We start from the raw sequence: 26,976 nt of genomic DNA, 5'->3' as shown, positions 1-26,976 counted from the left end.
AACGCTCACAACATGAAACCAGGAGAAATAAATCAAATTGAGAGCGTGGGTTTGTAACTTGAAAAGCTCTTTAACTCGAGGCACCGGTCAGGCTGTTAAGGGTACCGCGGCCCTAAAAACTGGAATTGTCAGCCGGCGTCTCACCGAATGAGGCCAAGTCTTGTGTGGTGAAGGACAGGTCCAAGGAGTTTGGTCTCTCTGGTCTGCGGACTCGGGGCTGCCTGAGCAGGGACTCGTCTCGCATGGTGACCGTCACCGAAGAGTGCGAGGCACCGGCGCTTTCTCCCGGCGGCCCCGTCGGAGCCCCGCTTCCTCCTTCCGTACCCGTATCCTCGTCGCCGCCTCCTTCGCTCTCGCCTCCGCTCTCGCCGTCGCCCCGGCCGCGGCCCGTGTTGCTGTTGTTGTTGTTGGTGTTGGGTCGGGCCGAGCGCAGCGCGGCCACGCCCGTAGACGCGTCGCCGGGATCCGGCGGCTCGCGGCTCAGCAGCGGCTCGTGTTCGTCCGGGCTGGCCGTGATGACGCCGAGGCTGAGGCGACCGTCGTCGGACCGCAACGCTCCGTTTCCGTTCCGATGTTGTGACCGTTGGCGGGGCCGTCGATGCCGCCGTTGGCGTGCGCCTCTCGTAGGGCCGGTATGTTGTTGATACCCGCGCCTCGGTGAGCTCCCGCGTCCGCGTTCGGGCCCGTTACCGCGCCGCCGTTAATCTTGGTTCCCTCCACCTGCCGCAGGTTGGACTTCCCCGATCGTCCGAACTTGAACCTGAGCGAAGAGGACGACGACTCCTTCTTGGCCGGCTTGCTGCGCAGGGACAAGCTCGACGGCCTTTTGGGCAGGTTCTGCTGCTTGGGCAGAGGAAAGACGGCGGCGGGAATGGAGGGGGCCGGTTCGGAGGCGCCCGAGGCTTCGCTCGCCATCTTGATGAGGGGGTACAGCAAGCTGGAGCTCCCGGGGCTCAGCGGGTCTGGCGAGCAGAACTGCTTTTGCGAGTGTTCCATCAGGTTCTCGTCTGAGCTCTCTTTCAGGTTCTTGTCCACCTCTTTGGGGTCCAGCTTGGTGGTCTCCAGGTCTTCTTGGGTCAGGTGGAGGCAGACGGGCACCGTGGCGCTGCCCATTGGCCCCTCGGACTCCGAAATGATCGTGGTGGTTGTGGTCGAGGCCGAGGGGCTCCCTCTGAGACCCAAGCAAGCCCCGCTGGTGCTGCTCCCCTCCGGGCTGGGCATCCGGGCGTTGGCTTGCTGCTGCCGCTCTTGGTTGATGGAGTTCCTGTTCCTCTCTCCAGTCCCGCCCCCCAATCGGCCACCTGCGGAGCTGGTGGTATCGGACTGCGCGTTTTTGGCCATGCCCTCGTGCTCTTCGATGTAAGTGGAGGAATGGTCAGCGTACGGGCCGGACTTGGGGGTCACCCGGTTTCTGAGGGGAAAGAGCGGGGGGCAGAGTATTCCCGGTTTGAAAAAGCAGGCGGGCATTTCAGCGGGTGAAGAACCACGTGAAGGTTTTTACCTCTCGTTGTGCAGAGTGGTCGACATGGGGTTGAGCGTGGGGCTGACCGATTTGGAGCGGTCCCAAATGAGGAGCAGCTCGGCCTGCCGTTCCTCGGCGCACTGGGCCGTCAGGCGGGCCTCCGCGTCCTGGTCCCAGCAGTCCTCCATCGTCTCCTTTAGAGAGCGAACCGCCTGCCAGATAAGAGACACAAGACGCGTCGTAACGGCCGCATCGACGGCCACCGTTCTCAAACTGGGGAGCCATCTTTCGAGGGGCCGCAGAAAATTTTGCAAATGTAGTATTTGCAGGTGGAAAAGAAAAAAAAAACAAATGGGGTAAATGACATCCTCCTTAAAATGTCGAGAATTGCCCAATTAATAGTTTAAAACTCTAAATATGCTGCAAAGCGTGCTCCAAAGCTTCCAAATCATTCTACAACCTTACCGTTAAAAATAAATGGCTGACAGATGATTTGATTTAAAAAAGAAAAAAAAAAAATGCTCCGGGTGTGACAGACAAGCGGCCATAATATGATTTGCTGATATGGTCAATGGGTGACTGTGTGCGTGTTCATTACAAGAATGACACGCGTATTTTCGACATCAGTTTTTCCCGGCATTTATTTTGCCGCGTACGCTCCACTTTTTCTGTTACACATTAGGAGATTTCCAGCAGTACTGTAGTTGACGTTGTTACTTGCTCTCTGAGCATTCGTGGATATATATTAAATATATGTATGAAGTGCATGAAAAACAGGGAAAAACTGCGAGTAAATGTCCATGCGCACCCTTTCGTCACGTATCAAAGTGATCCGTTACCTTCGTGATTTGATGCCAAGTAAATGCAAAGTGCTCTTCTACCCTAACCCCCACACATTGCTTTCAAATGCTTTACAACTGTACGAAAATACGATTTCTGTTTAAAAACAAATAAATAAATAGTTTCTGCAATTAAAAAAAAAAAAAAAAGGATAAAATGACAAAAAACAACGGGGCATAGAGAGAAAAACAAAGTCTACCCCTGAAACTACCCTGTGCAATTATTTTGATGCGCACCAGTGTTATTGACATAAAATAAAACATAATATATACTCGGCCCCCTGAAATACATTTCAGCACTATTTCCAGATAATGACATCTGGAGTTGATAAACAATTTAAGAGATTATTATTAATCTGTGATCTATGAATTTTGATAACGGAACATCACGTTTAGTGAGCGACTGCAGCGAAACAGACGGGCTGAAATAGATTGCGAATAACATTCCATAAGCATCAAACCAGTGTCCCGCTGACATCAAACATTTGCGTTTTATTTCCGACAAATTTTGCTATTCGGGCCTTGCTGTTGCTCCCCTTCTGACTCCGCCCTCCCCCACACGCGTACCAAGCTGTTCTCTTTCCAGGCCTCTGGGAATTTGGGCCGCTGTTTCTCCCTCGACACCAGCACTTGCATGTCCTCGAACGTCGGGTGGTTGCCGGCCTCCGCCTGGAAGGCCATCTGGTACTCTGGCACGGATTCGCCTACAGGTCGCAAGTGAGGAGGAGAAATGGGAAATTGAATCGGGACGACAGTATTTTTCTGCGTGTGTGTGTGTGTGTGTGTGTGTGTGTGTGGACGTGTATGAGTGAAGTCTTACCGGGGAAAAGGTCGGTACATCTCATGAAGGTCTCCCAGTAGACCAGGCCCAGAGCATACATGTCCACCTGTTTCAGCGCCGACTCACAGTCCCTCAGATTCACGGCTCCTTCCAACACCTCTGGCGCCATGTAGCGGATGGTGCCCACCTAAAAAAGAGGTGAAAGCATGGCAGGAATTGAAATGACATTTTGAATATTTATTGCCATGGCAACGTCTGCATCCCGATGATGATGACGTTCTCCTCCGGGTACCTGTTACTCGGGGGGGTCTGCTCTCACCTCACTGATAGCAGCGTTTTCCTCCTCCCCGTGGCGCGCCGGCCTGTTGCCCGTCAGCTTCATGGACAGGCCGAAATCGATGATGACACAAGTGCCATCGGCCTTGACGAGAATATTCCGACTGTTCAGGTCCCTGTGGGAGACCGCTGGCTTGTACATGTCTTTGAAAGGAACGAAAAGGAGGACAATGGAGCAACTGTGAAAAACTGAATGAAACGTGGCCCGGTAACACGACGGTTACCGGTCGTTATCTCAAAGCCGTTGTGATTTGTCGCTGTGGCTCGACCGAAACCACAGATGGATTTCATCTCAGGGCGCACATGCTAAAAGTTGACGGCGCGCCCACTTTGGCTCTTTGTCACTCAAGTGAAGAGACAAAGAGAGGGAGAAAAATCTTGCACTCAATGTACAGCACGGCAGCAACACTCGTCACCTGAAAGTCTCCAGGTTTAGTGTGAGGTTGGAGAAAATACCGGATTTTCCACACTAAAAGGCGCACCGGATTATGAGGCGCACCTTCAATGAATGGCCTATTTTGTAATTTTTTTCATATATTGGACACACCGCATTATAAGACGCAATCTACAACGCATCCACTAGATGGAGCGCCACTCAAGGAAATGCCAATAGAATGATCAGATGTCAGTAAAACGTACTGAATAAAGCAGCGACACACTTCACTTAACCAACAGCAAGTTAGAACATCGACTCGTTAACGTTGACCTCTCTTGCCGCTGCTCGATTTCCGCGTTCGACTGCGGAACCGATCGCCTTAAGTTTGAACTCTGCGTTGTCAGCATGTCTCAAGCAAGGAGCCATTTTGGGGTCGGAATATTACCGCAATGACCATGCACAAGGCGCATCGGATTTTAAGGCGCGCGTTGAGCTTTTTTAGAAAATGGAAGGCTTTTAGGTGCGCCTTTTAGTGCGGAAAATACGGTAAATCCATACTTGGTTCTGAAAAGTCAGTAAATCCAGCAAAAAAAACAAAAAACAAAAGTGTTTCATTCATTTGTGTGCACCCACAAGGCGGGGAGAAAAAGAGGCAGGGAAAAAAATATTTTCCAGGAAATGTGACTTTTTTTTCTCAGGTTTTCAAGGACCTGTGAGAACCCTGCACTGATATGCAGATTTTTGGTATTTGCGGGCCAGCCCAGTCAGTACCTATCCCCTGTAACTATAGTGGGGGTGCACTGTTGGAAGAAATAAAGATACAACCCGTTGGTCACGGAACAAATTCAATGTGTAAATCAAGATAACACTGTATATTGGTACTGAATCATACAACATCAAGCAAATCCACTTGCACCGCTTCATGTTCTCCTCTCTTGACATTCTGCCAAAACAGGATGCGCCATTACCAGGCTGCTAAACTCTGTCCCCGCTATCAAATCTCCAAAAATAAGATTATAACCATATGGCCTCAATATCCTCTGCCTGTGCACTCTGACTGACCAGAACCACCGAATCCAGAAAGATCCGCCCGATCGCAGCTCCGTGTACCGCAGGCCACTCCTCTTTCCCTTTTGACTCTTCTTCGCCTGTCACTCGCTCGTCCACCTGCCTTTCATTTTCTTCCACCCTGCTTGTAAGCCTCGCTGACTGCTGTGACGAGTCCCCCTGCTGATTGAGAAGAATGAGGAGGGCCAAAGGAGTTGCAGCTCTGTTTAGCTGTCGGTTCTGCCTAAGAAGAATGATTTCACTAAGCCTCGGGAATATTCATATCGGCTCACTTCATCCTTCTTTCCAATTTTGTATGACTTGGATGCAGGCGAGACGCCACTCTATAAATAGGCCTGGCCCAAGTGTGGGTTTGTCCAAATGCAGTGACGCAAAGTGCTCCAAGACCCACACGGAGTTCTACCGTGCTGGCTGTAGCTCTTGGCTGGAAGACAGGGATTCCAAATAATTCCAACAAAACTAACTAAAACAAAACAAACAAAAAATGATACAAATTTTCTTGCTGCAGAAGCCTCCAAAAAAACCCGTGCGTGTGATTTTTTTGCCAGCTCACCTCCTTTGAAGAGTTCAGTGTGCAGGTACGCCAATCCCCGAGTGACAGAATGAGCAAGCCGACAGCTGTTGACCCAGTCGTTGGTCTGAACGCTCAGGTAGCGGCTCAGAGAGCCCTAGGGTAGGAGACAGGAGGCAAGAAAGAGAAGCACCGTCGTGAGATGTGAAGGTGATGAGGCGGCAAAGTCAAATCAATCGTCAGCATCGCTCTTGGGGTCTGACAAAATGAGAAGTGACGTGTGTGGAGGCGGGGGGAAAAAATGCTGAGTCTTTGTCACGTCACACCACTGCTTGACAAAGGGAAAGTGACATGCCGATTTCACTGGGTCACATGCACCGCATGCAGGTATAAGACATAGCTTGGCTCTGTCTTCATAGCAAAAGGCAAATATTCAATTGCCGTATTTTCTGCACTATAAGGCACGTGGGAGGATAAGGCGCATCTTCAATGAATGGCTGATTTCAGAACTGTTTTCATATGTAGGACGCGCCGCATTATAAAGCACATAGAATAGAAGCTACAATAGTGGCTGCAATTGCATTATGCATCCACTAGATGGCGATATGCAAAACGGAATACAATACAATATAGCTTTATTTATAGAAAGCTTTTGCAACTGCTCCAGCTGCAACAAAGCGCGTTACAGAACATTTAAAATACTACGTCTAAGAAGTTTGAATATTGATCCATATATATTGATAATGATCCACATATATAAATAAGGTGCATCGGATTATAAGGCGCATCGGATTATAAAGCGCACGGTCGGTTTGAGAGAAAATTGAATGCTTTGAGGTGTGCCTTAAAGTGTGGAAAATAAGGAACATTGGATGCGCATGTTGCACCAATTGCCAAAAGGAGTCACTTCAACTAACATGTGGGTAGTAATGGGGTTAGCCGGTAGATCGAGCATTCATTGAGGAAGTTCTGGCGGTTGTTGGCGGTGAAAACCTTGACGGCGACAGGTCGTTCGTCGAGGGAGCCGCAATAGACGGCGCCGTATCGACCCCGGCCAATTAGCTACAAGGAGAGCAGAAAAAAAATAATAATTCCCACTTGTTTGACAGAACATAAATGAGCACAAATGGAAGCAAAATTGTCCATTTGTGAAGTGAACACAAGAATAATTCTCGGAATTTTGATGGGTGAATTTTTACATTATTGAAATACTAAAATTGGCTCGACATGTTGGTGCTTGGTCAGTTTTGCAACGTTTTCAGTTTTGGGAGGAAAAAAATGACTTTTGCATGTGCACATTGCCAAATGTCATTGGCACACATTTGGGTAAAATAGGTGATAGAAAATACTGACTCTGAAAAGAAACTCAATCTAAACTTTGTGCTTTCGAAAGAATACAATATTTGTAATTCTGTGTTCCTAGTGCAGATTCATCAAATATCATAAAGGTAGAAAATCAATTTAAAGTTTAAGAGAAATACTGACAGGAATGCTTCCTGTAGAAAAAACTGGAACTAGAAGAAAAAAAAAAAGTTAGCAGCAGCGTTTTCATCCCATCAGTTTGCTACACTTGAATATTGAGGCCTAGTTTCCATTTTGGGAGCGTTTTTATCATTCAAGGTGGTGGCTGTAGTTCAAGAGAATTAAAATGCAAAAAAACCCCCCAAAACAAACATCCTTCTAGAAAATGAGCAGTAGTGATTCATGTCGTTCTGAAATCGATTCCTTGGAACACTCAGAGTATCATATGTGCTGTCGCGACGTGGATGATGAAAGTCACACTGAAACAACAATTGCAACTGCAATCGATTGGCAATCGATTGTGATCGGATGATTTTCATGGAAAAGGACTAAAGTGCAAACTTTGACCAAAGCCTTTTAATCCCCCCCGCCCCAACTTTTTAATACATGACTTAAAATGTGTTCACTATCTTTGGCTGTAGTTTGATGATCATTGATTAGCTTGATTTATTTTATTGATTTGGGTTAGCCTTGTCCTGAAATCAAGACAGGCTGAATTCTGCCTCGGGTGTTTTTGGGGGTGAGTAGTGGAAGTGAACGGCCTTGTATGTTGTCCCACTTGGTTCGAGCGTGATGCAGAATAAGAAGTGGTATCGTTTTTCTGGAGGAAAAAAAAAAACGGTCTTATTTCAGGAGCAGACCTCGAGCAGTTTGAGATTATCCAGGTCCAAAGAGCTCTCGGAGCCAGCGGCTTCCATCATGTTCAGATTGTGAAGACCTTGCTTACTGTCCCCTGTAAAAAAATAAATACAATTTAAAAAATGTGCACACACAAAGTAATTTAAAGAAGATCCTCTCCGATCCCTTGATTACGACCCCATCAAAACATTTAACAAACACGAGTGAATGTGGTCTGTTTTTGCTCTCAGCGCGGCGCCATGGAAACTCACCACGCATCATGCGGTAACCAAAGAAAGCAGCTACCGCGACGACGGCCAGCACAGAGATGGTTGCCAGGGCGATGATTATTGTCTCTTCATAGCGCAGAGTGTGAGGGTCTGCAGGCATGACAGATTAAAAAGAATAAACGTGCGTGTAGCAAATATGAGGGCAAATGGTCTCAAGAAATATACCAGGAACTTCTGAAATATTAATGACGTTAGTGATTCCTATCGGATGATGGTTATGTTTGCTGGGAAGGTAACAGTAAAACGGTAAATTGGCCTTCACTATTATCGCACTTTTCTACCTTCAAGGTACTCAAAGCAATCCGACTAAAATGGCCTGGACAAAAAAAGATGGTGCCATTAATGTTGTCATTATTCTTGATGCACTAAAACGATTTCGGTATGCTGCAATGAGACCTGACTCTCAGATTTGAAGCTCCTACGGGCGATTTTCAGATCAGGGTTCATAGTCAGCCACCAAATAGCTTTGAGAATTTGTTCTTCGGCAATTCATGTCTTTTCAACGCTTTGTTTTGGGTCACTATCCTGTTGGGAGGAACCGTGACCTGTGGCTGAAATACAGAGCGGCACACTTTGTCTTGACTGTTTTGAGATTTCATCTCACTTTGCTGCAAAGGAATTTGCAGATTTTTTTGGTGGGGGTAGAATCACTTTTTATCACAGCCAGTGAATTGAAACAGGTGAACGTTTATCAGGAGCTTTCAAGGACCAGCTAAAGGTAAGCTTATCCTCTACTGGTTGTAGCCTCAACAAAGCTCAGTGTACAATCTGTCGTACGCATCCGAGTCTTTCTGAGGTTTTAGTCGGTCGCTTTAAGGCATGTTTTAAATGAGCAAACATTCTTGGTTTAAGAATGCAGCTAATGGCATATGATTTCTTTTTTTTTTCCAGCTATATTTTGACAAAATACTCAGCTATTTGCTGTTGAAGATCAAAGTACAGGATGACAAAGTCTAGCAAGCATCACCCTGATTGCTTTTGCGATCCATGCGGAAAGTATCCATTACCTAGATGAAGATGCAAAATCATCTTGAGGGGAAAACAATCGTATAAAGCCTGTTTTGAAATCGACCCCGGGGGACCAAGATGAACCAATGGGCCCCCTCACGCAGTATGACAATGTCTGTGAGATGGTGTCTGTAATCTTTATCCCATCAAATAGGAGCATATCGAGAAAAACGAACAAGATATTTGGAGCGTACATCCAAAACGTCGCTAGAAATTTTGTCAGCTGTCTTTTTTTTTTTTTTTTTTTTAAATACAGACTAGTGTAATCCATTTGCCATGTTTCAACACGCTCCCACAACTAACTGAATCTGATGTCATGAATGCTTTTGGCCCCAGACTGCTCCCACTTAGACAATGGACCCGTCACCTCAATGGTGGCAAGAGAGCTGCCAGACAGGTCGGCAATCAACAGTGAAAGCGAGCACAAACAACGGCTTACAAATTAGAATCTAACTCCAAGATGTCACATTTCATCTAACGTACTGAAACCATTATTTCTTGCTTTCTGACTTCCTCTCGCGTTTGTTTTGTCACCTGGCGGCTAAGCAGAACAGTCACCAACCCACCCGCAGGCAGACTGATAACACAGACGCCTTGCATTCCGAGGAATGTGGAGTGGCAACATGAATGGTAGAGTGTGTGTGTGTGTGTGTGTGTGTGTGTGTGTGTGTGTGTGTGTGTGTGCGGGTGAATGTGCGTTCCGCCACCCGCCCTGACACAGAGAACACACACACACACACACACACACACACACACACACACACACACACACACACACACACACACACACACTCAGTGCATTTTATTCACTGCTAAACCTTGAGGAAAGAACAATTGACAGTACATGCGCTTTGCTTTGCTTGACGACGTTCCAAAGTGTGACGCAGGATGACAACTTCTGAACTGTCGATGCCGATCCTGAAATCCTGTTCTTGCCCGCGCAAGGCACATTATTGAAAACATATATTCATTTCAGCGTGCGCGAAAGGGGAATTCAAAATCCCCAAATTTGTCACAGTAATACGCTCTTTGCCCCTCCACTAGTCTAAACACGGCATTCTGAGTAATATTGCACTTATGGAATACGAATTAAGCCTCTTTTTGTTCAGCTCGGTTGGTGGCCATTTTTCTACTTTCTGTCAACTGAAAATGAAAATGCTCAGGGGCCAGGTAACGACCAATTACGGATCATCTATTGTCTCGAGCTGACCCATGATTGGTTGTTACCTGAGCACTGAGCAACTGTGATGTCATTTTCCGTTGGCAGAAGGTGGCAAAATGGCCCCTGAGATGGACAAAAGCGGGCGGATTTTGCTGCTTAAGTCATGTTCCGCATACACAATATCAATCAGCATTTAGACGAGTAGGGCTGCATTGCAAAAAACATTTAAGGGTTGATTTCCCCTTTAAGTGTTAATCATTTGCTGACAGTTAACTGCTCAGTGCATATTTGTCTCGATTTATCACACAAAAATCATATGTGATAAAATCCCAAAGAAACACGGTCGATGACTGAACGGAAGCAAGTGAGCGGCAAGGCGAATCTTCGGAACAGCAACTTAAAACAAGGGCAACCCTGCGGGTCTGACTTGGCAGGGCCACGAACCTAACACGAAGGACGAGGAGCTGGTCTAGACCGGGTCATGACCGGGGCGTTTAAGATGTCCCAGGAAAGAATGTACCAGAAACTAGAGAAGTTCTGGGTAATACATGGCTCTCTTACCAAATTGACCCGAAATTTAGTGAAACGAATTGGGGGTGGGGCTTATTCCAGTTAGGTGCCATAGTGTACATGTACAGTCTGTGTGCAATTGTGTGTGTGTGTGTGTGTGTGTGTGTGTGTGTGTGTCTGCGCACGTACAGATGGGCTGTGCAGTGGCGGGGCTGGGAGGTGAGAAGTCCTCTGTGAAGTTGACATTGCACATGTCACTTCCGCAACAGCAGAAGTGGTACGTCCCGTTCTGGGTCTGAGACGACAGGTTTTTCACCACGCAGCGGTCATCGCGACATTTTTGGTAGTCGCTAGGGTAGGTCCAACAACCTGGATGGGGTTGACGACAGCACAAATATGACGATACAAACGAGCCATGGTTTTTCCTTTAAGTTCAATCAGCTATTTTTATTTCTTAATTTGACATTGCTCATAGAGCGAGAGAGAGAAAATGCCGCAAAAGGTCTGCGAGAGGCAGGGAAAGTCAGCAAAACAACAGCGCGTCACATTGAACAACGTATACAGTACTACATGTTTATGTTTACTGTATTTTGTTATTTATACACTAACCTAACCTATACATCTTAAACATGTATATATACAGGATATTAGTACGGTATATAGCATTAAGTAATATTAATTACTACAAACATTTACTTCTACATGCATGTATACCATTGCTAGCTAGCTTGTGCGGTGTAAGTACTGCAGCACCGGGCTTGCCTCGACTTCCGACTCTCCGCGTGGAGGTGACTTGATCGCGTTGCTCCACGTTTAACGTGCCCAGTGAAGCTTTTCGGGACAATCTCGGTGTGTCAATTATCGTCAAAACCACAAAATCTCAGATTCTGAGTTTTGCTAGTCACCGTGTTTTGCTGAAGCGTATAATGCAAATTTTGACACGCAAAACTGCTTTTTTTGAGCCTTGAAATATAGATTTTATATCCCAACCATAAACTGCAAGATTTCCCTTCAAAGTAATCCCCCTGGAGTCAAACGCATTTTCCTGCTTTTTAAACATTGGGCACTAGCAACGCATTAGAAACATTTCATTAAACATTATAATACATTCCAGTACCGTATTTTCCACACTAAAAGGCGCACCTAAAAGCCTTCCATTTTCTTAAAAGCTCACAGCGCACCTTAAAATCCGATGTGCCTTGTGTATGGTCATTACTCTAATATTGTGACGCCAAAATGGCTCCTTGCTAGAGACATGCTTAGAACGCAGATGTCAAACTTAAGGCCATCGGTTTCGCAGTCGAACACGGGAATGGAGCAGCGGCAAGAGAGTTTACCGTTAACGAGTCAATGTTATAACTTGCGCTTGGTTAAGTGAACGGTGTCGCTGCTTTATTCAATACGTTTTCCTGACATCTGATCGTTCTGTTTGCGTTTCCTTGAGCATAGCTCCATCTAGTGGATGCATTGTAGATCGCGTCTTATAATGCGGTGCGCCCAACGTATGAAAAAAAAATTACAAAATGGGCCATTCATTGAAGGTGCGCCTCATAATCCGGTGCGCCTTTTAGTGTGGAAAACACGGTAGGCTCAAAAATATGATGTTGTTGGTATTACTCATTTGCCCAATTTCATGGCGTGCATCGCTCAAAGCTTTGAATGGACTGTCGTTTTCATTTCCAGTGGGTGTGTTGCTTGGGATTACAACTGGGGCATTTAGACATTGAGACTTGCGTGCAGTGTCCTACCTTGTTTGACCAGACGGAATTCGCCTGGTGAACTTTTCTCCCACAAGCCGAAGCAGTTGCTGCCCTTGGCACATCGGATGGTGGTATTCTCCGGCGAGACTCGGCCCTCGCCCCCGACCACTCGCTCCACCTCCGATTGCTGCTCCTGGTCTGTGAAGGCACACTCTCGCTCTTCGCCCTGTGCCGCTACGCAGAGACAGAGGATGCGGTCTTGACTATTCATCGTATCCGAAAGTGTGCAGCTTTTGCCGAACATCTAATAGTCAGAGGTGTGTTGTGACCTTTCGCCCACACCTCTGCATTTTCGTTGACAAAAATAAACGACACCGTGAGCGCCGCAAAACACATTCAGCCCAGAACAAGTTTTATTCGAACCCTTTAAAATGTTAGCGTCGGTTTGTCAGTATACTGGAAACAGTTATTTCCACAAGACAAAAATGCATTTTGTCTTCAGGGTTACGAGACAATGTATAAATGTTACTCATTTAAAGATGATATTTTATTTGACTTTTGCTTGACTCACAGCCCCCCAAAAATGGAACAATGCGTGTCTCGTTTCAGCCAAACGTTAATAAAAATGTCGAATCTAGCCAAAAGGTCAGAACCCATCCAAAAGGGCTCGGACAGAAGGGACATCACAGTCCAGTGCGCTTGTGAGCGATCATTTACAGATGAACAGATGAAGTTGAGCAAATGCACAGTAACCGTTCACAAAAGCAAGTCAACGTTGGCGAGACACCACTATAACGCCGCCGTCACATACACTGCTTTATGAAAGCGGCTAAAAGTTTGCCGGATGTTCAACATTCGAGGAAGATTCCATTCTTCAAAGCTCGTGCTCCACATCAGAGCTACATTTGCAACGATATGTAAAGCATACAATTTTTTTTTTTTCATTCTGACTGCTGTCGTACCCGGAAATAGCAGACCTCCGCATACTCCACATCGAACCTTGCAGATTTGTATCATTATGGAGAAACCGGCTGCAATAAATTGTCAGCAATATTCACAGGCAATCGATTTAAACACCTGAGCGGTATTTACTGCCGCACTAAAAGTGATCATATCTGTCATTATAGAGTAATGGGAGACATTTAATTGACATTCACAAAAATCGTGAAAACTCCCTAGATAGCCTGGACATAATTGGAAGTTCTTCATTGGTAGATATTGCCGTAGAATGTCGTTGTATAAAGCAATTTAAAATATAAACAAGAGCTGTTGTCTTTCCATAATTGTTTGGTGTAGCAAGTCCACATTGACAGGTTTTTTTTTTTGTTTTTTTTGGGGGGGGGGTTAGAATATTGTCAAATTAGCATTATTTTTTTGTTTGTTTTTGAGGGTTTACTTGTGCCCATTTGGCCCACCCCGAGTGCAGCCCATCCAAACACTGCTCCGATATCTACAGTGTGCCCAAAAGAAAACGGTTCACTTGCTGATGTGCATTTTCAACAGAGCCAAATTGATGGCCGAGGGGAAGCGCTTGAGCCAAAGTCAGTGTGTGGCTTTGCGTACAGTACGCGGTTAATCTGAGATAAGAAACACGATATACTATATTGTATGTCCTATAAACAGATCCTCCCTTTCCTCTGTTTTGGGGGGGCTGACGCTTGATATGGCGTCAAGGGTGGAAGTGTTCCGCCCAAGGTCAAGCTAGCCTGAGTGTGTAGCAGGCAGAGTGGTAGACAGACTTTTCTCTCATATCCCATCCACATGTAAAGACATCAAATTGGCCAAAGTCGACCTCTGTTTAGTGCTTTTTTTTTTTTTTTGTAGGCGCCATTGAGAAATGTTAGGTCAAGTCAAATCAAGTCACAATTATTTATATAGCCCTTAATCACAAACAAGTCTCAAAGGGCTTCACATGCCCACGGTTGACAAGTATTCACGACATCCCCTGACGGGAGAGGGGGTGAGGAGTGGGGGGGCAAGGAAAAACGTAAAAACACCCATCTGGGGGAAAAATGAGAAACCTTGAGAAGGGGCCGCAGATGGGAGAATCCCCCTTCCAGGATGCAATGGATGCCGAGTGAGCTACATTTGACACAATATTGTACTGTACAACGTAAGTTACAATGATATAAAATCCATATAAACAAGATGAAAACGCTGCAGGGAGATGCCTTATATCAGACTTTATGATGGCAAAAGTTCCACGCAAAAGACAAATTTAAATCTCCATAATTTTCGGTGGGATTTTTTTTTCCACCATACTAAGAACTACGACTGATAAAAGTGATGGCCATTGAGATACACGCGGGAATTTATTTTATTTTTTTTAACAAACGTAAACATTTTAGAAATGCTGATAAGCATTCAATTAACGTTTTCCACGAAAAACAGAAGGAAAATGCGGAGAAAACTCCCAGTAAAAGCAAACCCTCAATATTAAAGAGGAGGGGAGAAAAAAAAGACGTAAAAAAATATGAACATGCGAATCCGCATGTGGACAGGGGTCCACCGTACTATGAAAAACAGCACAGCTTTTATCGAACATCCAACGTCATGACATAAGTGACGGCACACTAAAATCATCTCTTTTTCCGAGAGGTTGTCATGCAGGTCTGTATTTTGCGCCGATGTTCATTGGCTTGATTGCCATCTTTTCTGACATTGTCATTGTCATGCCACAAAGCACTTTCACCACTATCTATATTTACCACAATTCATTTTTGGTTTCATTTACTATTCAAAACTGCCTGAAGCTTTATTCCCAAACGACTGATAAAGTCCACACATTTTCTTATAAGCCTCAAGTCCTTGTACGGCAACTTTGACAAAATGCTTTCTTCCAGGAATACGTTTCCTTGACTACGCTTGAAAATGACTGGAATTGTCCTGCTGGAGGGAGGGGCAGCGGACATCAGGATACATGCCGCAATGGAGGAAATATATTGGGACAATAGAAGGAAGTGCACAGCCAGTGACCAGTGACAACACCCGAGACGGTAAAACAAACTAAGACTAACCTTGTTGGCTGCTGATGGTTAGACAGGAATCCGTAAGTATGAACTATCTTTCCCCTGTCTTTATTTCAATGTCAAAAAAAGAATCGCCTGTCCAGCCATAATTGGAAGCTCGCAGCAGTCATAATCTACTCTCCCGTACAGTACCGTTATCCAAGGCTTGAAATAAGCAGCTTGGCATCGCGGTTTACGGGTCAAAATTCACAAAGCTGCATATGGGCTGCCTAATATTATGGAAATCCGAGAACGCTAAAATGTATTAATAACTGCATGCGGAAGGAAGTGTAAAGTATAAAGGATGTCACTGTGGCAATGCCGCGCGTAGTTTTGCCTTGATATCCGCGCGTTGTTTTGAAAATGTGCTGCAGTTTCACTCCAAGTCGGCGGGGTGTCGCTATGGCTGATATTGGCTAGGAGAGCACAAGATGTAGTTTCCTCTGCATTTTAGGGCCAATTCCGGTAGTTGCTTTTACTTTGCTAAACAAGGAAACAAAGGGGTGGGGGGTTATTTCCAGCTTTTATTATCTCCTTTGAAGAAACAATCAAAATACAGCCGACTGAAGAGCCCACTCAGCATTTGGTGGGCAGATCTGGATAGCCACTCGGTACCATGGCAGTTAGCGAGTACATGCATGCATGTAACGCGCATGTAAAAACCAAAAGTAAAAATGAAGCCCTTAAGCCAGGCTTAAACAAAACGCAGAGGGAATAAACAGGGCTCAACCCGTGGCTGCAACGAGGCTTTACGTCTATACAATTTCAACTATGAGAGCACTTCTAAAAAGCTGGGTGTCGGTGTTTTTCCTCAAGCTTTGCTTGACCGAGGTTGATTCTTTTAACTAAATTCTTTCAATCTCTTAGGAACATTTCTGGTCGGATGCCAATCGCAGTGTTTATCTGCGATTGGCCGTGGCAGATCCTGCTCCTGGTTCTGTTTTGCAGAGCTTGAGTTCTGCCTCCGTCCGCTGCCCTGGATAGTGGGTTAGAGTGTGCAGGCAAACCCGGTGAAGCGTGACACATGAGAGAGAAAGGCTCGGGTCGAGCTCTCTTTGCAAGCTTGCTCATTGGACGATGGCTGGCACTTAGTGGGTTACCCATGGCCCAGATATTTGTTATTTGTTAACCCCCCCCCCCCCCCATGCGCTCCACCATCTATCCCCCGACTCCAGCCCAGTAACCCGCCTCCCCAGAACTGGCCCTCGGTGCCCCCCGCCCTCGCCCTCAAACAACCCCCTTCCGCTCAGCCTCGTTGCTGAAAAACAACCGATCTAATCTGACTCGATTGCCACGGCCCACCGGAGACACGCAAGACGCTGCAGTTGGAAGACTCCACGCAGGCAACTGACGGCAATGTGGACTGATTGCGTCGCATTCACATCAGTCTTGCAAAAACGCCAACAAAAGTGGCATCGTAAATGTCGGAAATCATATCGAAGGGATTTGTGAAGCTTCCCACTCAATAAACGGATGGGGTTGTGTTCACTCATCAAAGATTTTTTTTTGTTGTTGTTGGAAACTCTATACTGATGACGGGAAGCCAGTGAGAATTAAAGAAGAAATGCAAACCCGTGGTTGCGTCTCTTATGCACGTTGTGGTACCGCCTACACCAGGGGTCACTAACATGGTGCTCGAGGGCACCGGGTAGCGCCCAAGGTCCATGTGCGTAGCCCATGGGCCCACTATACAAAGGGTTCAACATTCATGGGACATTGTGATTTTCTCAGAACCTTGTAAGCGGTTACTACAGTGGACAGCTTATCAGGTTATCATTATTTGTGCATGAAAGGGTTTAGATGGGGGTTTTTTTTGGACAGTCATACCTCGGTTTTCGACCATAATACGTTCCAGAAGGCTGTTCGAAAAGCGATTTGTTCGAATTCCGAAACTATTTGATTAGCCCGTGATTAGGGGCTAATACACGATGCAGAAATAACATAAAAACAGTCAGATTTGCGAAAATCGCAACTAACACGTCTGCTCACAATGAACGTTACACGAGGAAGCGTCACTTCCTCGTGTAAGGAAGCCGAGAGGAGTTGAGTGGTGTATTCGGGTTTGCTCAATTTGGTCGAAAACCGGTTTTCGGTCGTAATCCAAGGCGCAAAAGTCTCGTTCTGGTTGAAATCCAATTTGGTCGATAACAGACACGTTCGAAAACCAAGGCTTGACTGTAATTATTGCGAGAAATTGTTCTCGTGATTGATGTTTTCACATTAATGAATATAATTCATAACAACATCAAAAGGTAACAAACTGGTAATCCTTGCGATATTGAGTCCTTGAGATATTTGCTCCATGTGCAGCACTTCGTATACAACGGTGGTTGTTTTAACGTGAGGAAGCGTCACTTCCTCGTTTAAGGAAGCCGAGAGGAGTCGAGTGGTGTATTCGGGTTTGCTCAGTTTGGTCGAAAACCGGTTTTCGGTCGTAATCCGAGGCGCAAAAGTCTCGTTCTAATTGAAATCCAATTTGGTCGATAACAGAGACGTTCGAAAACCAAGGCTTGACTGTAATTATTGCGAGAAATTGTTCTCGTGATTGATGTCTTCACATTAATGAATATAATTCATAATAACATCAAAAGGTAACAAACTGGTAATCCTTGTGATATTGAGTCCTTGAGATTTTTGCTCCATGTGCAGCACTTCGTATACAGCGGTGGTTGTTTTAACGTGCTCTATAAATACAGTTGTGTTGAGAAATATTATCCAATATTTGAGGTTATTCCTCTTCCCACTTAGGACTGAAGTTTCCATTAATGCGGAAAGTCAAGCTATTTATCAAACCTAATCTACCTGCTACAGCTGTTGTTTGGGTGCATTCTCGTTGCTGAGGTGGGATGGGTTGGATTCAGGGGCCTTTGCTGACACCCCCAATATTGCCAGCCCGTGTAAGGACGGGAGGGACGAGGCGGGGGCAAGTCCGTTCTTAATCTGTGCCATCTGTTGCGTAACGACTCCCACCCCCTTTGTATCACAACCTGGCTTCGACCAACCCCCCCCACCACCCCCCTTCCCTAGCCACCCTGCGTACCCTTACTTTCCCAAATATGTGATGAAAACAGATGACTGAGGTGCTGTGCTGTAGCGCTGTTACACAACAAGGGGGACAGGGGATAATCTCCGATGATTTATGAACAAAGCGCATGGTGAGCACCACTGACTGGTCTATCCCAAAAGAAAGGGTTGTTGGGTGAGCCATACTCGATTGTAGTTTTTGGGGTGGATGTTGTGTTGAACGAAATTAAAAAAAATTTTTAAATGGGGAAAAATATGCAGATTTGTATATTTATTTATTTTAACATGAACACATTACCTCTGAAGGACAAAGTTAATGACATTCAACCCAGCCCCCCACAAAAAAAAAAATATCTGTTGATTTTTGCACATTTTTTTCTCTCTGATATCAAGTGAAACAAGTACTGAAGGAAAAGGTTTTGTAAAATAGGGCACCAGCGATATTTTTTTTTTCAATGGAATCGGTTTTTGAATTTTATTCCACCAAATCACAGAATCGGATATCAAAATTGGTGCTTCAAAAACAAGTCTATTACAAAAGTCTTCAAACACTGACTTTGCACTGACATTCCAACGATGCAAAAGCACAAGGTTGATGATGATGATGATTGTTTTTTTTTAACTTAAAGGTAGCATTCCCCAAACATTTTAGTGCCACTATGAGAAGACATAGTTGGAGGGACTGGTATAGAAACAGATGAAAAATGCATCGTATTTACAGGATCAGGATTTTTGGGGCTGATCAACTGATCAGTTAAAAAAAAAAAAAAAAAAAAAAAAACAAACCCCCACCCCCGCCACAAAATGCAGCAATATGTCGATTTAAATATTGTGTTTATTTACTGTATTTGTTATTTTTTTTAATGATTTTATTAAAAAGAAATTGTATTTTATGTCCAGTGGATATTAATGACCATTCACATCTAAACATGAAAGATTAAAGCCGGTGGCTCGTTTCCATCTGTTGTCCCTCAGCAGGTTGTAGTATGCTCGGCTACTGTTTAAATCCTTTCGTTGGAACCTTTACAAAATGATTTGAAGAACACTTGATTGGTGTATTTATGAGCTGCAACTCCTGCATGGCAGAAGGAAGCAAAAGTGGGATGCCGACGTTGTGCACCAGTCTTATACTGTACTGATGGTCGCGGGACTTTGGTATATAATATATCGAGAACTTTGAAGGCGGTGAGAGCGTGATGAAGTGAGGTTGTGGCATGAAGTGAGAGTCGCATGTGTGTCTTGATTTGTTTCGCAAAGAACATTTTAAAATGTAATCTTTGGATCAAAGATACATTTCTTGCGTGAAGCCTCCTCCGACTGTGTGTCATGCGACTACTTTCTCTGGAGGCGGTCATCTGACTGCAAGTGAGCGAGAGACTGTGGACACCGCCAATGCTTGTGCAATTAGGCGAAGCAGAGAAGAGGAGGAGGAGGAATCGGACTAGTACTCCAAATAACCCCCAAATTGCAGATTAATAGAGCCTGAATTCACTGCACTCGGCGCCTTGAATGAGCATGATTAGAATACCGTATTTTCCGCACTCCAGTGGTACCTCTACTTACGAAATTAATTGGCTCTGGAAGAAATTTCTTAACTAGAAAATTTTGTAATTAGACACACGTTTTCCATGTAAATGCCCTAATCCGTTCCAAGCTCCTCCAAAATTCAGACAGAAATGTTTCCTAAAGCATAACAATGCATCAAAAATATGTAACAAATACATGTTACAATTAAGATGATTGCGCAATAAATGAGAGTTGTGCATAATGTAAAAAAACAAAGAATGAAATAAAATGGTGGTCATTTAACTTAACTGCGTCCTCGTCGTTTTTTTTGCTTTATTTGAAGCAGATAATCAAATTAAGTGTGAACACGGTGCATTTACAACTGAGCTATACGTCTCCAACCGCAATCCATGCGGTGACTAATATGCTATTCTTCAAAAGCCAGGCTGTTGAAAATCTGCCTTGGGTCCATCTTGTGATACGGTATCAGTAATCACGTTTCAATATGAACCAATTTAAGCGTCGTCAAGCTAACGGGAGAGAGCCAAGGTTTTGTAACCCCTCTCATCAAGTGCACATGACTGCCACATGCCGCGGAAATGAAAACATCTTTGAAAGACAAAATGTCTGATCAAGCCTGAAATCATTTTGCCTCACTTTAGAAATCTCAATGTGATGGAATTAACTTCGAGGTGGTGACTTCCCTTCGATCTCCGCTTGGGCAAGCAAAACAAAAAAAAAAGAAGAATATCTGCGCGATAGAAGGTTGATTTGGCCAACCAAAAAGCTTCCACTTCTTGGCCTGACAAAGTCCGTTGTTGTTTCAGCAGTGTGTTTTGGGTCATTATCTTGCCGCATGGTTAAGGGATCTCCCCGACAGTTTGGTGCCTACCATGTTTTACAACAAAAGATTCGTGAGCACGTCTTTGGCGGCACAAGCCAAAACGTTTTCCCTACTAAATTTCACAGATCAGTTTGCCTTGCATGGTTTTACAGAGCGCCGGACATGACAGAACAATATAAATAAATATATCATTTGTGCACACGTAACTATTATGTGCACGTGAGGAACTACTTTGTGGGCACAGACTACTCCAGTCGAATGTCTTTTCAACGTTTTCACCCCAATAACGTTAGCATTGTAGCCGTACTCAAACGCAAACACAGATGAGAAAACACTAACGAGGAAGTGAAACCAATGCCATGTCCAGGAAAGGTTTTTATGTTTCCGAACAATACAGTATTTGATGAAGACAAAACACAATTTTTCATCACGAATGCCAGAAGGAATGGCATGATCAAGTATTTGTATTTCGCATCACTGAGTACTCGGAAATGTACATATTTGTACATCCCGAGAAAAGAAAGAGATGAGCCTAAAAATATGACTTGCTATGAATTAAAACAGTCCACCTCAAAACTTTACTCCATCAAACTAATGGGACGCGACCTTTGACATGCATTTTTGTTTTCATTGCTATTTCCACTGGTTGATATTTTCCAGTGAGCCTGTAATTGCACTCCGTCGCTGTCATTTGTTTGAGTGCTGACTTTTGACTGATTTTAATCCATTTTTGGTTTATATTTGATTTGATGTGCACCTGCACATTTCATTTGACAGTTGGAACTCTTTCGCCATACATTTTACCACGTGAAATGTAAAAAAAGTGTTTGTTACACTGATCATTTTCATGCTTTGCAACTTGGTGGAAGAGAGCAAATATATATCATCAGTGATCATCACAACACTAAATCTCAAATTTGAAGTTAATCACAGCAAGGGTTTGGGAGCTGCGGCCCGCCAAATTTGGACCTTTTGGGCAAAAAGGGGCGTGGCTGCCATATATATCAGATGACATCATGCGACAAAGGTGAAGCGAAGGTGGCATAAAGTTTCGGAGATGTGACTTTTCCAAGAGGCCCCCAGTTGTTCTGCCATCACTATAAACAACGTACACCAAGTTTTATTAAAATCCAAATCTGCTTGGTTCAACCCGCTGGCTGATTTGGCATGAAACAACCCTTGGAGGGAAACAGAAGCTTAGCCAAAACATGCTGGCTGATATAACCCAAATATTGAATCTAAAAACAACTACTTTTCGATGCGGGCATGGCTCATGTCATGGTTTTATCAATCCAATCCAGTATTATCGCAATACTGCCAAGGGAAAATATAAATATGTGCAAGATTTTGTGGGAATGAAAAACAATGCATGGGCGGACGCAATAGCATGAATAAATTCAAATGAAATAATTAGCGAGAAAACGGCAACAACCAAAATGAGTTTACAAACACGCCAAGGACAAATGCATCGAGGCAGCAAATACTGAGTATGTACGAAAATGCTAACAAGACTCGCTAACAACTGGACGATATCGTTTTGACTTTTGTCCGCAGCACGACTCGTGAGCCTCCACTTGCAAAGCCCTGAAAGATGAGCGACAGACGCTCTTGGCACAGCTAACACAGGCTGTACCACAAATAAAAATAAAATCAGAGCTGTCTTCTGAATATAATTCAGAGATGTGGTATTCGCGATAATTCCAATTTGAAACGATTTTACTCACTGTTTAAACGGTGATACGAGCGCTTGATATTTTTGGAGCAAGAGAGAAAAAAAAAAAAGAATCTGATAAGGATGACGTAACAATAGTTGTTTTCCAGCAGAATTGTTTTTCCTCTCAGCAGCAGACGCGCCAATGACTTTCTCACCGTTCCACCTGTAAATTGAGTGGGGTACACGTGACGTTTTTTTTTTTTTTTTGAACAGCAAATCCGATTGACAGTCTATGGAGTGGATAGGTAAGACACAAATGCCGCTTATGATTCACTCTGAATTCAACCAGACATCGATGCAAGACAACCCGTTCACAACTTCAACATTCAATCAAAATATTGCTTTTTTTTTTTTTTTTTTACATCCATAGACACCACAAAACGAATTCAACAGATTTTGACCGACACACCTTAACCAGACCCTGAAAATATCGAGCAGGTAACAGCCAATAATGTTGACATGGCAACGGCCAACACAGACATGAACATGTCCCACTCGTGTGCAAACAGCACAGACTTCATCCTCGAACTGCACCGGTATCGACGTGAAGTCGGCCCATCCATACTGAGGTCCACAACCCGCGGACCGGTATGGGGACCTCTGCTCTAGAGCGCCACCTACAGTGGGAAAAAAAAATCCAATCACGGTACATGTGACCTAGGGTAGGCGGACCCCATTCAATGTGTTCTACTTTGATAAAAGGGAAAATTGCCTAGTGCGACATATTTTAGATTTCTTTTGAAGATTCTATTATTTGTTTTCAAATCTTGAAATAGCTTGGCCGCACCTTACCTCTCTGAGCTCCTCCGCCCCTATACGCACCTGCCGGGTGCCTCAGGTCTGCGGACCAGACGCTATAAGAGGTACCGAGCACTAAGCGGAGGTTCAGAGAGAATCTAGACTTTTCCGTTGCCGCTGCCTCTCTTTGGAATGACCTCCCACTGACCGTTGCCCATCTTTAAAACTCAATCTTAAAACTCATTTTTAGTGTTTGGCTTTTGACTCCGCGTAGGCTTGATTTTTTGTTTTACTGCTTTTCTGCTTGCTACTATCTTTGTTATGAATTTGTTGTTTTATTGTTTGTTGTAGTATGAATTATTTTTGCTGCATGTACAGCGGCGGTTGTTTTTAAAGTGCTCTCGAAATACAGTTGAGTTTGAGTGCTACAAAAATTGGGAGGCACGTGCAGCATCCTCAACTGTACAAAAATGTCCATTCCAGCCATATGGCGAGATGTACAGGAAGGAAGTGAGCTCCGACTTTTTTAAAGGTCCCATTTTGGCAGATTCATAAGGGTGCTGCTTTTGCCACCTTGTCCTAGAAGGCTTCTTTCCTGCATGTTTTAGATATCTCCCTCCTCCAACACACTTGACTGAGATGCTCAGGATCCTTATCGGGCTTCCGGAGAGCTTGCTGATGAGCTAATAACTTAATTGAGGTCTGTTGGAGGAGGGAGACATTTAAAACTTGCAGGAAAGTGGCACGGTAGCACATCCGCCTCACAGTGCAGAGGTCGTGAGTTCGAATCCGAACCCGGCTTTCCTGTGTGGAGTTTGCATGTTCTCCCAGTGCCTGGGTGGGTTTTCTCCGGGTACTCCGGTTTCCTCCCACATTCCAAAAAACATGCAAGGCAGGTTGACTGAACGCTCTAAATTATCCGCAGGTGTGATTGTGAGTGCGAATGGGTTGTTTGTCTATATGTGCCCTACAATTGGCTGGCAACCAACTCAATGCATGTGTTTGACTTTAGCTGTATTTTGTTTCTAAGTTTTTTTTGCCCCCAACAGTTGTCATGTAATTAATGCTGGCTTGCTGTTTCGTGCCATTCGTGTCGACACTGGCAGTCACATGGCAGCTGTGGTGTGAGCTGCGTTCAGGTAAACAAAAGTGAATTTGTTCATTTCTTTTTGTGTATCATTATAAACCGGAATACGAGGGTAATTCACATTTGTATTGGAATGTTTTGGATAATATACTGTACATTGGAATGATTAATTTTGTCGACATTGTTTAGTCACACGGGATTTATTCGGGCAGTGCTGTGAAGTTGCAATGATAAGATGTCACTCTGAAAAATATGCCATGTTCAAGAAAAGGATGTGTTTTTGAACAACATTTGATTAGACTGCAATAAGATACGTTTTCATCAGAATTCCAAAACATAATGGCATGATCAAGTATTGGTACTTGGTAGGGCTGTGCAATATGGCCAAAATTTAATATCACAATATTTTTGACAGATATATCGATAACGTTCTTACTTGGGGTTCAGGGAAAATTAAGCATTTGTTTTAACAGGAAAAATAAATATCCAAAAGGAAGTGGAAAGTCTCGTTTTTTTGTTTTTTTTTTTGTAGAACTTACTGACAGCCATCAACACAAAAAAGTCAGCAATAAATTAAAAATAATTAAATTCATATTGTAAGTAACTGTGCTGTTATGTTAAATAATGACTTCAAATTGACAGTGCAGTGCAGAAAATGCACAAATTAATAACTAATTGTGATTCAGTTCCTGGTTTGGTCTGTCACATGTCTGAAAATAGGCAAAAATGTTGATCGTTTTCCAAAGGAAAAGCAAATGTTTTATTTTGATGCAACAATAATATTCAGCCCGTTTTCATATAGAATGATAGAAATCAGTTCATACGTACTGTTGAGATGCTGAAATTCCAAGCAAATGGATAATAAAATCTAGCAAAAGGATTAATCAGTTCTCAATAACAATTATTGATTCATTTGATCATCGTCGATGAATAGATGCACTTGTACAAATAATTAATCACTACCTTTAATTTCTATTGGTGCCAATAATCACATACCTGTTAAAAGTACATCAGGCAAAACCGTGTGGATATTAATTACAACAGAGCAGATTTTATTCTATTCTACTGTAACAAAGGCAGGAATGGCAGCGCAAACTTCTGAATAATGTCTCCTAGTTTGGACATTTTCAGGATAGATGCACTAATTCCAGCACACCCCCAATGACCAAGCCATGGAATGACTGTCGTTAAAAATACAGATATTGTTCCCATCTTCCCAAACATTCCCTGCATTCACCGTTCCTCCATCTCAGCGCAACCCAAGCGAATATCTTATCATGCTCAAGGTCTCACGGAAGCCTGGCCTCAACAGAGAGTCTGGAAAAGGGGGGGTTGGGGCACAACTTGGCAGACAAGGCCTGCAGTATGTTTGGCAGTGTTTTTCCAGGCCTTTGTACACAGAACGATTAAAAAGGAGCCAGTGTGGGTATTTGCTTGAGCGCTCAAGATGAGTTATCTGTGAAGGCTACTGGACAACAATGAGATGAGCTCCATAGAGCACAGCGAAGGGGGCGGGCAAAAAAGATGATGTTTTGAGAATATTTGAGAAAATCATCACCGTGAAGACTTAGAACCGGAACAACACTAAGTGATCTCGAGTGACGTGTTTGGTGTACACTACAGTACATACATTAAATATTTACAAGACAATCTATACGCAGCTTAGCCACTTACCAGCCACTGGAGTAAGGAGAAGAGCCAGGCAAAAGCCGAATTTTGCAAGACACTGCATGGTTGTAGTTCGGCCCACGGGCATGATCGTATAGATCGACTTTGGTCTTTCACTTGGAGCTAATCCACACACTTGATGTACTTTCGGGTCCTCGCCTTTTTTTTTTTGCAGTTACCACATAAATGTTTCTTGCCTCGGTCCTCGGTTCAGCACAATTAGTCGAAATGCTCCTCCTGGCACAAAGCTATACATTTGGTGCTCGCTGTACCGTCAAGAGGGAGTAAAACAAGTTAACGCCGTCCAGTGATTGATTCCCGCATGAAACCTATGCGATGAAGTTGTTTGGCGTATATAAAGCGCGATTGCAGAAACAAGCCATCTCTACAAGCTGACATGCTATCCACTGGACGCCAGTCTCCCGCTGAAAAAACTTGGCTAAAGACGAAAAATGTCGCTTAAAACGACACATACTCCACGGAATTATCCATACACCATTCTCGGGTGTACATCGACTCTACAAACAGGACGTTCCCATGTAATTACACGTTAGCCAATTAGCTTGGCTAGATGGCTAAACGCTATGGAAGCTCGCCGACGTTAGCCAACTGCTAGCGAGTTCGTCCTCCCCTTCGGCGTCCCAGCTTATTTCTCGGTCTTAAAGAGAGGAATGCTTCCAAACGCAGTGACTTTTCCGCCTTTCCGCACACGAGAGAGAGAAAAAAAAAGCACTCGGGAGCTTGCAAGCGGGCGGGTGGGGGGGGGGGGCGTGGGGGTGGGGGGGGGGGGAGGCAACGTATATCTCTGGAGCTGATCTTTCTCGGGGCGGTCGACTGGGCTCGTCCTAGACGCTTTGGAGCTCCGTTAGGCAGACAGACAGACAGGCTGGGCGGATGGGAACGCCTCATTTATTTGCAGGCTTGTTTGGACCGCTCGTCTCCGGTATCGGGTTGCTGTGGGTAGGCGTCGGGGGGGGGAGTACAGTGCAGTCGGAGAGAGCCAAACACGGGGACCGCAGCGCCACTGTGCCGCAGACGGTGAGCACAACACCCTGGAAGGGAAAGGAACGCTACAGCGACACTAAATTCCCGACTAAAGGATTGACAACAACCTTGTTTGAATATGGAGGGGCTGTCCCAATGCTCTTCCCACAAAGTTGGCAGCATGGAATTACAGTATCCAAAATCTTTTGGCATGATGGGGA

The 26,976-nt window shown here is 44.5% G+C and overlaps 1 protein-coding gene across 1 annotated transcript in view; it reads right to left on the bottom strand.

Moving 5' to 3' along the window:
• The window catches only part of LOC109507796 (bone morphogenetic protein receptor type-2), a 29,837-nt gene extending 3,309 nt beyond the window's left edge, over nucleotides 1-26,528 (bottom strand). The window contains 13 exon segments of the mRNA XM_019857450.1: nucleotides 145-573; nucleotides 576-1,411; nucleotides 1,502-1,674; nucleotides 2,869-3,005; nucleotides 3,122-3,269; nucleotides 3,402-3,562; nucleotides 5,416-5,530; nucleotides 6,217-6,435; nucleotides 7,536-7,627; nucleotides 7,785-7,892; nucleotides 10,672-10,851; nucleotides 12,231-12,416; nucleotides 25,778-26,528. Coding sequence (XP_019713009.1) covers nucleotides 145-573; nucleotides 576-1,411; nucleotides 1,502-1,674; nucleotides 2,869-3,005; nucleotides 3,122-3,269; nucleotides 3,402-3,562; nucleotides 5,416-5,530; nucleotides 6,217-6,435; nucleotides 7,536-7,627; nucleotides 7,785-7,892; nucleotides 10,672-10,851; nucleotides 12,231-12,416; nucleotides 25,778-25,859 — 2,866 coding nt within the window. The 5' untranslated portion in view covers nucleotides 25,860-26,528.
• Nucleotides 26,529-26,976: the final 448 nt, after the last annotated feature.

This window comes from Hippocampus comes, unplaced genomic scaffold (assembly GCF_001891065.2).
Source record: "Hippocampus comes isolate QL1 unplaced genomic scaffold, H_comes_QL1_v1.1 scaffold256, whole genome shotgun sequence".
Classification (NCBI taxonomy): domain Eukaryota; kingdom Metazoa; phylum Chordata; class Actinopteri; order Syngnathiformes; family Syngnathidae; genus Hippocampus; species Hippocampus comes.
The sequence above is the reverse complement of the archived record's forward strand: the minus strand, read 5'-3'. Positions and strand labels throughout refer to the sequence as shown.